The sequence below is a fragment of the Pseudopipra pipra genome, chromosome 3, assembly GCF_036250125.1.
Source record: "Pseudopipra pipra isolate bDixPip1 chromosome 3, bDixPip1.hap1, whole genome shotgun sequence".
Taxonomy (NCBI): Eukaryota; Metazoa; Chordata; class Aves; order Passeriformes; family Pipridae; genus Pseudopipra; species Pseudopipra pipra.
Genome location: NC_087551.1, coordinates 61,330,752 through 61,343,553, shown reverse-complemented (window position 1 = coordinate 61,343,553; position 12,802 = coordinate 61,330,752). Strand labels below are relative to the sequence as shown.

The window sequence follows — 12,802 nt, the reverse complement described above, 5'->3', positions numbered from 1 at the left end:
TAGCTACATCCTGTACACACCGTCTGCATCGGTTTGGGGTTTTTTTCTCTAAACATCCTGATGATCTTAGAGGAGCAACTAAAAAAAGTTGTTAATGAACTTAAGACAGAATTTCTGCTGCAATAATTTGTAGCAAAATTCCACATTCATATGGGTAGGTAAATGTGTGTTGTCAGTGTATGGGATTGACACCTTCCTGCTTTACTCAGGCTGGGTGTTTCTCAGAGTGGCGAAAGATGCACTGTAAACATTTGGCTATTAGACTTAGCTTCAGGAAACACATCAACATCTCCTTCTTCTTCCTTTGCAGCCTGTCACTGTCACATCAATGGCTCCTTCTCAGAGATCTGTGACTCTCGGACAGGCCAGTGCGAGTGTAAAGCCAATGTAATTGGGCGCCGGTGTGACGTCTGCAAAGTGAGTGACAAGTGGCATTTCCTTTCAGCTTTTTTCCATTTGTCTTAACTAAATATTGTTTGATTTTTGTATAGGGGGTTTTTTGTTGTTCATTTTTCGCTTAAAGAACATATATGGATTGTTCTTATGTTGAGAAAGGCAGAATGGTTGCTTTTTAAATGTTTTCTAATGGTTTTCTAGAACAAAACATGGAACATTGGATTTACACGCAATGTATGTATTTTAAGCCTCACTGTACATATAAATATATTTGCATACATGGTGTGTACACTTTATATTCTGAATGTTTGATATAAATAAATTAGTTAAATATATTGAAGCTTTGGGGGAGAACCCCTTTATGAAGAAAGTCTGATAGCATCTCATTAAAAAAAAAAAGTAGGATGCTAGTTTAGTTCTGCTGTGAATGTTCTGCTTTTATGTTTTTTTCATAGGGTTTCTTCTTGTTTTGTCCAAACAATGTATTATTTTTTTGTGAAAGTGTCTTTTGCCGTGACTTTGTTTTCCTGTCTCATAAATCACTGCAAAAAATATTGTTTCATAAACTTTCACAGAATTGTCTTCAGGCAGCTAAGGAATATGTTTTAGCTGGCTGCACATTTCTCTAGCTCAGTGTAAGGACTCATGGATTAGGTCTGTGTCCTCAGAATACCTCCACCTGTGTGTAATTTAAAGCACATAAATAATTCTGCAGAAATCAAAAGGATCATTTTCACCATTTAGAGTTACGTAATTTCTGAAGTGTTTGCTCACGCTCCATTTTCAACAGTATTTAAAGAGTCTGTTCAAAGAAAAATTGCTGGTATCAATGGAATTTGCAGATTGCATAATGTACCCAGCAAATAGCTCAAGCTTGTTAATACAGTACTGGTGGTTAATTGGAATTAATCTTTGTTTACTACTATGTTTCCTCCTGTCTTTATTCCTGTACTCTCTTAGGTGGTGTAGTTTCCTTATCTTTACTTTCTAACAGTGTTTACTTTTCGTTCTTAAAGCCTAGCTACTTCTGGGCCCCAGAAAAGCTCTTTTGTATACCCTGTGGCTGCAGTGCTTTAGGATCTGTGTCACTGCAGTGCAATATGTTGGGAAGATGTATCTGCAAATCAGGATTCATGGGCAGACGCTGTGAAATCAGAAAACAGTTGCCTAAATTGCAAGAAAATGCAGGAAGCAGTCAGCAGATTCGAGTACCCCCTCGGAGATGGGGTGCCAGCAGTGCCAGTGGGTGCCCACGAGGTGCTTACCGGCCTGAGACTCTGGTAATGAGAAAATGTGTGCATTGCATGGGCTGAAGTCTTATATTTGCTTGTGTTTGGAGCTCACATAGATTGGAGTTTTTTTTAATTATAAGTACGCATGCTACAATAGAAGAAATTCTTGAGAAACAGAGAGGCTCAGAAGACAGGCAGCCTTTTAGGATGCTTCCCTAATCCTAGGGCTTCTCACTGTGCAAATTGTGATATCAGCGGGAAATCAAATACCAGAATAAGTCCCAAAACAGCACCATTAGCAGCTGTATGCAGAAAATGTATGGGAGATATACATAAATCAATGGAATCAGTGGGATTTTCTTGGCTTTTGGCAGCATAAGACTTCCTTTTCTAACAACTTAAGAATCAACAGCTCAAGGAGTTTGCAAGAAGGATAAGCCCCAGAGGCAAAGAGTTAAGATCTAATTTTAAAATGTCAAACATAACTGGTGCTAAAAGTTCTCATTAGTGAATATGGCCAGTTATCTGAGCCATTTTTAACTTTGTACAGTGCCAGTAATTTGAATGTAATGTGCAGAATAACAGGAGTGTTCATTGCTTATCACATACCAAAAAAGCAACTTATTTCCTAAAATAAAGTAATTATGATGCAACTGCTTCTAACGGAGCAGTGTTTTAGAAATGTTGTTTTTTTGTCCCTGCAATGCAAACTCTCCATGCTTATCACATCCTGTCTGAAAAATACCTGGCAGTGTTTTTCCTCCTCAGCTAGACTCTGGGACCCATGCTGTATTCGATCATATGGATTCCCTTGGAGAAATGAGCTTTTACCCATTACACATGCATTAGGTTACTGTGTTGCCCACATAAACACTCGACATACACTGATGGGGACAAAATATAATAACATTATCAGAAAATTCGTTGTATTTCCTCATTATAATCCAGGATCTTATCTCTTGTGCAGTAGCTGTGATTCTGAGAATTTCTGTGCGTAAATAAGCTTTGCTGAGGACTTAACTAGGGGGTTCATCTTGAGGGTTGCATGACTTATCAAAATGTCTTAGTGCAGACCTCCTCACTGAATACAACTCAGCATGCTAGTGATGTTTCCTAACTTAATGGAGTGTGGAGTGCCAGTGTCAGACCTTTTCTGACTTTCACCCTTATAAACAGAATTTTTAAGATTCTATCAAACTTTATATTGAGAACTGAGATGCATGCTGTGCATTGGTTACTTCACTGCATTAGTCTGATTGTGCATATCCGCATTTCTGTGTGTTTCTTCTGGTGTAAAAGAAATTTTAGAGATAGTCATATATTTAATTGAACCCTGGAGTTTACTTATATGAGTTTGAGTATTTTTTTCTCTCTGATTAACTGTATTTCGTCATGCAGAAATTGGCAAAACATTTCAATATAGAATTTGAAAGTGAAAATCAGTGTAATTCTTCATTACATATATATAATCAAGCATTGGCTTAGGCTCATAGAGTTCTTCAGGCCAAATTCTGACCATAGGTGTGGTCCTGTATTCTGATACCTAGCAGCAGATTCTCTGAGTGGGTGTGGATCTCCAGTATTAAACTCAGATATCAGATTCCAGGATTTCTCCATGGAAAGCTTCTGAAGCCTCTGAGAATTCATCAGTACAAGAGGTTAAGGGTTCCACTATGGAACAAATCCATGTAAAATGTAAATCATAGAATCATTAAGGTTAGGAAAGACCTCCAAGATTATCAAGTCCAACCTTTGATCACCACCTTGACAACTAGACGTAGCACTAAGTGCCATGTCCTGTCATTTCTTGAACACCCCTGGTGTGGTGACTCCACTCCCTGGACGGCCTGTTCCAATGCCTGACTACCCTTTCAGTGAAGAAATTGTTCCTGGTGTCCAGTCTGAGCCTCCTTTGGCACTGCTTGAGAATATGTTCACCTGTCCTGTTGCTAGTTGCCTGAGAGAAGAGGCTAACCCCTACCTTGCTACAACCTCCTTTTGGGTATTGTAGAGAACAGTAAGGTCTTCCCCGAGCATCCTTTTATTCAGGCGAAACAACCCCAGTTCCCTCAGCTACTCCTCATATGACTTACTCTCTAGACCCTTCACTATCTCTGTTGCCCTTCTCTGGACAAGCTCCAGCACTCCAATTTCTTTCTTGTAATGAGGGGCCCAGAACTGGAGGCAGTACTCGAGGTGCAGCTTCACCAGTGCTGAGTACAGAGGGACAATCACTTCCCTAGTCAAAGTCGGTGCAGCTCCACTGATCTGAAAAATCTACTGATTTATAGAAGGTAAAAATCTAACACCTTGTGCCTGGATCACACAGTAATACATTGTAAAGTAATTATTTTCACTTTGTTCCATTTATATTCGTTAGCAGTGATCTTTTGAATATACAATTTTTAACTTTTTGTTTTTCTAACACAGTCTGTGGTAGATTTTATTACTAAATGTTGTAATATCAATTTCAAGTGAAGTTGTTATTATTATGATTTCGATTTCAGATTTCTTTGAAAATCATAATTTCTGAAAAAAAAGATAGAGAAGTACTCCCATTTTAAAGCAGTCTAGCTCAAGACTGAGTTCAAAATTTGAATATCAAGTATGTTCCTAGTAGCCTCTGTTGGCTGGTGCAGTGAAACCCGCAAGGTCTGTTGGTTGAAAGTTTTGTGCAGAACTCCAGATTACAGTAGACAAATGAGCATGTGTCTTCCCCTCTTTACAAGTATTTTGCATTCTACTAGCGAAGTTGAGGAATTTTATTACTGTAGTTGATACTATCTACTCTGGTTCTGTAGTGTATTAATCACTGCAAAAACGAAAGTAAAGAAAGAAAATAGAAACAAAGGCCTGATCCAAAGACAGAGTTTTTATCTTAAAAATAGATAATTCCCATTATTTGTTTGTATTGTACACAAATACATTATATCTACGTTCTTCTGAAGTTATTCCTATATATCATTCAAAAGAAATGCCCTTGAGTTACAGAATGCAGTATAGAGACCTTGCCCCTGATCAGAGGAGATAATATCTAGTTGTTCAGAGGCTTTCCAGTTGAATCAATCTCCATTCGCAGCTAAGAATTTGAGTGCACTCTCTTAGCAGCAAACTCTACCTGACAAATTCTTACAACCAGACACAGGATATGTATATGGTGCTGACATACATTCCATTGCATGTGAGAATTGTACTTATGGGAACACAGCCTGGTAAGCAATGCATTACGCTTGTAGAACATCCATTATAGCATCAGGTAACATTATATAATAGTTATTCTTTCTCATTTATGTAGGGCATTTAGTGCCCTTGCTCCAGGGTTTTACCACTACAATTCACTTTGTTAAGAGTAGTATTTCAGTGACAAAGAGGAAAGATCTCCCTACACTCTCAACTCTTGCTCTTTTCTCCTGATAATGATTCTATGTACTAACTGCTCTTCCTCTCTCTGTGGCAGCCTGAAACATTTGGCTTACAGTCTTCAAGAGGATGTGTTCCCTGCAACTGCAATTCTTTTGGTTCCAAGTCCTTTGACTGTGATGGAGATGGACAGTGTTATTGCCAGCCTGGAGTGACAGGAAAGAAGTGTGACCGCTGTGCACATGGATTTTACAACTTTGAAGAGGGAGGCTGTACTCGTACGTAAATTTTTTGCACCCAAGTGCAGATTTATTTATTTGTTTGTTTATTCCTAAAATTCTAGTTTGGCTGGTTTTGGATTGCCTAACAAATTTTCTTGACAGGTAGGTATGTTCATAGACAGCCTTGTAAATCAGTCAGTTGGCAAGGATGATGATTGGCAAGAAGAAAAGACATGGGTAATTTCTGCCATTTTATGGTCATTTTATGGCTAATCTACTATGCTTAGAAGGAACAGGGATGTCTTTTACTCCAAGTACAGTCTGCCAAAAAATTCTATGAATTTCCTATAATTTAATTATATTGAGGATATCTTAGAAGTCTGATTAAAGTTCTTACCAAATCGCATCAGCTTGAAGAGAAAACAAAAACAAAAACACAAACCCCCTTTGCTTCTAGTTTTATTCCAAATCTTTTTTGTTAATGCAATCCTTTTCTGTACATTAATATTTAGTTTCTTGCTTACTTGTATACTTTTTGTGTGCAACAATATCTTCAGGTAAATCTGTCTGGTATGTCCCTTGTGTAAACACATGAAAAGTCTGCTTTTCTAGATGCTGAAACTCTGGCATTGGACATAAATATATCCAGCCACTTCTTTACATTATTTTTTTTTCCTTTTTTGACATTAGCTCAAAAACTGAAATGGATGCTTCCTATACCTGAAGTAGTACAGATTGCTGTGTCAGAAAGAACCTAATCTATAGGTTTCTTCACAGGGAAATATCCATCTTTGCTGCTAGAACTGTATTTTTAAAGTCTCACAGACACATTTAGGTGTGATCACAGGAGACATAACTGGTTGTCTAGTGTGAGTGACTGCTGGAATGCCAGAATGCTGCTATCATTCTTCAGCCATAAACTGTATTCTTCCCCAAAGCAGAAATCATCATGTCCAGTAGTCTGTTCTTCCTCCTTTCCTATCCAGAATGGCAACAGAAGCAGCAAGACTAGCTCTCCGCCTTTTTTTTACTCCCTTTTTTTATGGAAGGAGCATCAAGGCCTTGAGACCCACATTTGTGCAGCAAATTTCAATTTTAGCTGTAGTGTGGATAAACCTTAAGACAGGATTATGTTTGAAAACATTGTTCTGTGGTATTGTTTCCCATGTTCAAAAGGGGAACAGCCTTGAAAAGTGCAAAAACATTGGCACCTTGGAAAAGGGAAAGATTGGTTCCCAGGCTCATTGATGAAAACAGCTTGAAATAAAATGCAAATGATAACTGCAGTCCTAAAGCCAATAGCAAGTATACAGAAGGGAAAAAATACTATAGTTTATCTTTATGGTTAGCCTCTTATTCTAGCATTTCACAGTTTAGAAGTACATCAGTATTGTGAAACACAAAAAATGTTGTTAAGTTCATACAGTTGGAGAAGGAAAATGAGAGGGCTGTTAATAAGATTTCAAATTAAATTTATAATTGCTCTCTTAGCAACTTTGAAATGACAGAGTAAATCCATGCAACATTTTAAATAGAAATATATCAACCTGTGATCATCAAATGTTTAAAATAACAGCAACAGCTAAAGATATTCAGAACATTCAGATTTTTAAAAGTTCCTAAGTAAGTAGACAGATGGAGAGGAATTCTGTTTTCAACATGCTTTTTTTCCCCACTTATTTTTAGGAGATTTCTTATGTATTCCTTCAAATGACAAAAAATAAGGAATTAAATTATGAATCACAAAGAAAATCAGAAATTTAATAAAATATATCAAAACATGCTAGAAAGAAAAGTACAGAAAAATTATTTCCACTGTGACAGTTAAATATCAAATAAAATATTGGACCTCTTTTATCTAGCATTTATCCAGAAAGAATATAATTTGATTTTTTCTTGTGCAGTAAAAGCCCATAAATCATAAAATAAACCCTAAAGCATCATCAGTGTTGACATTCTAGCAGCAAAGATACAAAAGAGATTTCTATTTCACTATTGCTTGCAACGTGTTGTACTTTTTCCCTCCTTTTTTTTTTTTTTGATAGTGATAAAAGTAAAAATGAAAAAAAGATTGGTCTACCTCCTTCTTCCCCTCCATGTCTTTTAAGCCAATATTCTGTAAGACCTGGAAGCCCATAGAAGAGTTGTCACACTCGAAAGCGTCGGTCTCCCAATGAGCTGTATTCTGAAGCATCTTCAAGCCACAGTGTGTCAAAAGATTTGAAGTAGCATGCAACATATCCTGTTCTGGCAGGATGGAGGCAAAACTTGCTATCTTCTTTGCAACAATTACCTTATTTTGAAAGCATTGATGGGGAAAAAATAAAGGTCACTTCTTATTTGAACTATAAATATGAGTTCTATCTTTGCACATCTATTGTTTTCTTATCTAACTCTGAACTGATGTATTTCATACAGTAAAGGCAGTGATCATAAATGAAGCCCTCAGTAACAAAGTTACACTGCCCTTTAAACACCCAAGGAACAGATTATGGCTCGGAGTGTCATAGTTTGCTTATGATGCTTTTTCTCTGGCCTCAGGGGTAATGTGGATGATGGGTATGAAAATAACCATACACCAGTTCTGCTTCTTCAATCACTGAGGTATCTTGTGCCCCATAACTACTTATCACTTACATACCTTGAATTTGTATTTTCCACCAGTGAGCTGTTTACTTAATAATCATTTAAGAGCAACGACTGCTTCTGGAACCACTTTCAAACCCAAAGTATTTTTACTTTACTGTAGTCTGTGAAGAATCCCAGTTTCCCATGGAGAGGAGACATCAACTGGTTGACATCCTCCCAAGGTAGAGAACATGCAATCTGAGAAAGAATAGAAATGGAAAAAGAAACTGAAACACCTCTTTTGTCCTTTAAAAGAAGTCTCTTTAGAGCAGCAGAAATTTCAGGAGGTTGGCTCAGATTGGTATAAGATGTTAAACACACTGCAGTTCCTGCATAGATGGCTCAGGTGGCTTCTTGAAGGAGACAGCGTGGGTTCAGAAATTATACAGCAGCACTCCTGCAGCTAAGTCACAAGAATGCACAATCTCAGAAGTCTCTGCACTTCAGCAGTTAGTGCCTTTATTTTTCCCATTCTGTTCTCATTGCAGTTACTTCAACCTCAGCTGTGTTCCATTGCTACTGGTTTTGGTTTGTCTGGGTTTACCCTACCTTTCCTACCCCACTGTGTCCACAGATAACTGAGAGTTCACTATACAGTTAGCATCTGCTCTCCAGATGTCACATAAAGGGCTAATTTTTCCTCTGCTTTATTTTTTTTCCATCTTCCATGAAGCCTGTGAATGTTCACGTTTTGGTAATAACTGCGATCCCATCAGTGGCCGCTGTATCTGCCCTCCCAATACTGTTGGAGAAATGTGTGACAAATGTGCACCAAATTACTGGGGCCACAACATTATCAGTGGCTGCAAGGTGAGTAGATTTCTATTTTCTCTGTGTGCATTACTTTTCTCACAGTAATTTATAGCTGAAACACAATTCTTGGTTTGTAAATCATGTTTTGCCTCTGCATTGCAAGTTTTGGTGTCACTGTGCTGTAAATGTTGGTGATCTTTTACTGAGCACTACAGATCCTTTGTCTCAGGTGTACAGCCTGTAAGACAAAAATACTGTTGATTCTGCGGTCATGCTGAATCAGTATCCTGCTTGAAACTGGTTTTATTTTAGTATAGCTGTGTTTAAAGTGATTGAGGAGATTACCACAGTATTGAACAATGTATATAGATGTATATTTACAGGTAATTGACAATACTTTTGTGGAACAAATTTACTTTAGTCTTAATGGTGATACCACTGGGAATTTGTACTCAAAGTTTACTTGAAAAGGGCTTCCATTAGTGCATAAAAGACATCAAGGAGAGAAGAAAAGAAACATCAACCTTAGTTGTAAATAGCTCTTTCTTCCTCTGTTCTGAAAGGGGTAATAAACCTTTTCATTAGCCTTTAAACCCTTTTATCACAATATTTGACACAGAGTTAAAAAAGTCTGAAGAGAAGGGAGAAGAAACAGGAAAACAATGATAGAACATCAAGGAGGCCACCAACGCTGTTGTTAATGCCCTTGAGTTGAGGAGAGCAGTATTCGGCTAAGGTTGAAAATTGGTGACAGTAGACATCGTGCAAAGTTCAAATGCCTTCTCCTCTCTTCTGTGCTAATTGATGGTGAGGGATTTATAGTACTGCTACAATTCATCCACAAAATTATATCTGGTCTGAACATAGTCATACACCATTAATGCTTTTTCTTGAAAGGCTGTTTGTCATGTAGCTCAGGCTGCAAAGCGGTTGTCGAGAATGATTTCCTTTTTGTATGTACGAAAAACTCCTCTTGTGAAACCTCTGCTGTGCTGCTGTGATACAGACTCTTGGCTTCTGAAACCAGCCTAATGAGGTTGAAGACCTCTGTTTGAGCTCTGGAATATATTCTCTGATCGTCTTTTATGTGAGCACATTAGTATGACAGTTCCATGGCACCATCTAAATTAATAATGATCTATCAGCCCACATCTCTTTCAGTATGTTGCAGCTAATTTCTGCAAAGTAAGATGTGAACCTCCTACTTGCAACTTTCATATAAGTTTTCCAAGGCTCTTTTAACTCAGGAATAGAGAGAATTGCATACAACTGCAAAAACAAACATAGCATCTTATGGTAATTTAGGTTTTGATATTGCACACCAAGCTATTTCAGAGTATGGCAAAGAATTTGCTTTCTAAGCAAATATATCACATATATGTTCACATATATCTTGTAGTATAAAGGTCTTTCTGTCAGAAGGTTTTATTTTTTAGGTTAGGTAGTAGTCTAGCAGCCTAGCATTTAACCAGTGGTTAAATAGTTTCTCTGGCATTCATTAAAGATTGCATTTGAATGTTTCCTGTAAATATTAACCTTCTTTATATATGGTCTTTTCAGATCTGAAGAAAAGTGCTCTAAGTAGTCATGTAATAAACAATTTTGCTTAGAAACTGAATCCACCTTTTCTCCTTCTCTTTTTTGGCTTTGTTTCTGTAATTTTTGCAGGTCTATCCATGTCAGTTACTGTGGTAACCTGTACTACTGCCACAGAGTTTGCTTCTGTAAACTGAACTCCTCCATATGAGATTCTGGTCACGCCAGGGATTGCAGCCAATGTCCTGTGCTAACTTTGCAGTGCAGTCACAGTAATAGCACTGAGGGATTCTTCTGTTCCTTGGAAGTCTGCAGTTTTCCCTGCTACTTAATTCTCTATTCAATATCTAGACCCCCTGGCAAATCATCTATTTCTATCCTTACCTGCCTGCGCAAGTCTCATTCTCTGAGCAAGTTTACTTCCCAGTATACTGCATGACTAAATCTCTAGCCCTTACTGCGTAAACTGCTGTCATCTAGGAGTCTTTTTTGTACAAAGATACCTGTCTGATGGATGACTAATAAATACTGAACTAGATTCCTCTGGAACTACTAAACCAATTGCCCCTGAGCAATTCCAGTTTTAGGAAAGTGGTCTGAACATGCCTACAAACAATTTACATACAAAATACTTTTTAGGGAGTGTTTGTAGTTTGCAAGTTAATTTTGTCCCTGAAGTATCCTAATGTCCTTGACACTTTTAGATTTATTTGTTTTCACTGCCTAACTTATCAGTGATAAGTCATATATGTTGAAAAAAAACTGGTGGAAAAAACCCACTGGTACTGTAAATGTATTTAGTGTATATGCTTGACCCTTGTTGAGTAAAAATAAACTACTATCCTTATAATTTAGATGTGTTACTTTTAGACAGTGGTAATTCATTGCTGTACTTTATTTACAGATACTTGAAAGAGATGAATTACTTTTTGGTTGGGTTTTGGTTTTGATTGGTTTTGGGGGGTTTTTTGTTTTGTTTTGTTTTAGGGTTGTTTTTTTTTTTCAGAGCAAAATTACAATTGTCTCCTTGTTTCTCTCTTTTTTAGCCCTGTGACTGCAGCCTTGTTGGAGCTCTAAGTTCTCAGTGTGACTTAAATACAGGCTGTTGCTTCTGCCGCCCTGAATTCTCTGGGGATAAATGCACTGAGTGCAGGTTGGGCTACTGGAATTATCCACATTGCGTTGCTTGTCAGTGCTTTCCAGCTGGGACTGATCCACAGAGCTGTGATACAGAGGGGAAGTGCTCATGCATTGATCATACTGGCCAATGCAGCTGCAAAGTAAGGCAATGAAGGTTGTAAACTGATTTTATAGCTGCTGAGAAGTGTATTCCAAAATTTATTAACCTTTGTACTTACTTATTCCAGCTACACATGCAGACAAATCTCCTTGGTTTTCATAGTGCATTTGCTAACTGCTGTGGGAGGAGCCCAACACAAGGAAAGACTTAAGTGCTTGTCAGTTGCTTTTTCACATACAGACACTTGCCAGGATAGCATCCTCTTGAGCTTTTTTCATAGTTTGAATTTCTTTCTGTTCTTAGAGAACTGCTGCCAGTTTATCCCCATAATACATTTCTTTTTCAGATATTGGGCAAAATAAAAGCAAACACATCAGTAATCACAGCATGCTACAGTGCTAGTTCAAAGTACATTGTCTAAGAGGGAGTCAATATTTATAATTTCATTAGTAGAATTCATTGCAGTAGTACCCCTTCTGAGTAGACTGCATCTAGTTCAGGATCACTAACGCAAAGACTTTTGGCATCACCATCCACAGCATTCTTATTTGGAATTGTTCTTGGAAGAACAGCACACTTAGGTGGTTTGAAAATTGACTGGATTGATGGCTTAAAGGGCAATAATCGATGGTTTGACATGCAGTTGGTAGCCAGCAAGCAGAGTATCCCCAAGCCAATACCTTCATCAGCACCACAGATGACAGAATTCATGATTAGCACATTTGAGAATATTGCTGATTTGAAAGAGGTAGAAGGTTGACATGCTGAACGGTAGAATTATAGTCTAGAGGATACTTGAAAAGCTTGATGACTGGGAAAATGGAAAGATCATGAATTGAAGGAAAAAGCCTGAGTGGTAATTCTGCTGAAAAGCACAATATTAACCAACCCTATACTCTCCTTGTAAGTCCTGCCTACAGAGCTGGATGCGTTGAGCATACCGGACAATGCAGCTGCAAGGTACAGCATCACAAAGAGAATGACCAGCAGAGAAAAGTCTTTATCTACTCCATGCTCTACTCTTTACTCAGTGTTGGTAAGACTGCACTTGGAAATGGTGTCCAGTTTTAGGACCTGATTCAAAAGCATTGTTGAAAAATTGGAGAGGATCCAGAGAAGGGCTATAAAGAGTCTTACAGTAGATGATCCATGAGGATCTACTGAGAGCTGGACTCTCTTAGCCTGAAAAAAGAGGCTAATAAGAGGAAATGCAATTGCAGCCTATAGCCACTTCAAAGAGTACTTGATGGAGTCAAGTCCTTTTTTTATGGTGACAAAAGATGTAACAAGGGATGGCAGCTGCAAATGGCAGCTTGGGAATTTTGAGTTGGACATTAGAAAAAAAAATCAGGGTTATGCAGCATCGGAAGAGATTGTCCAGAAACATTGTGAAATACCCATTCTTGGAGATTTTCAAGAACTGACTAGAAAGAGGT

At 37.9% G+C, this 12,802-nt stretch overlaps 1 protein-coding gene across 7 annotated transcripts in view; it reads left to right on the top strand.

The window, feature by feature from the left end:
- Window positions 1–12,802, top strand: part of LAMA2 (laminin subunit alpha 2) — a 358,263-nt gene that overhangs the window by 228,927 nt on the left and 116,534 nt on the right. For 4 of the 7 annotated variants that reach the window (XM_064649531.1, XM_064649530.1, XM_064649526.1 and 1 more), the window contains exons 20-23: window positions 311–417; window positions 5,086–5,266; window positions 8,511–8,647; window positions 11,173–11,406. In XM_064649531.1, the coding sequence (XP_064505601.1) occupies window positions 311–417; window positions 5,086–5,266; window positions 8,511–8,647; window positions 11,173–11,406 (659 nt within the window). Of the gene's footprint in view, window positions 1–310; window positions 418–1,412; window positions 1,677–5,085; window positions 5,267–8,510; window positions 8,648–11,172; window positions 11,407–12,802 lie in introns of all 7 variants that reach the window. The other 3 variants (XM_064649525.1, XM_064649528.1, XM_064649524.1) reach the window with 1 other exon arrangement.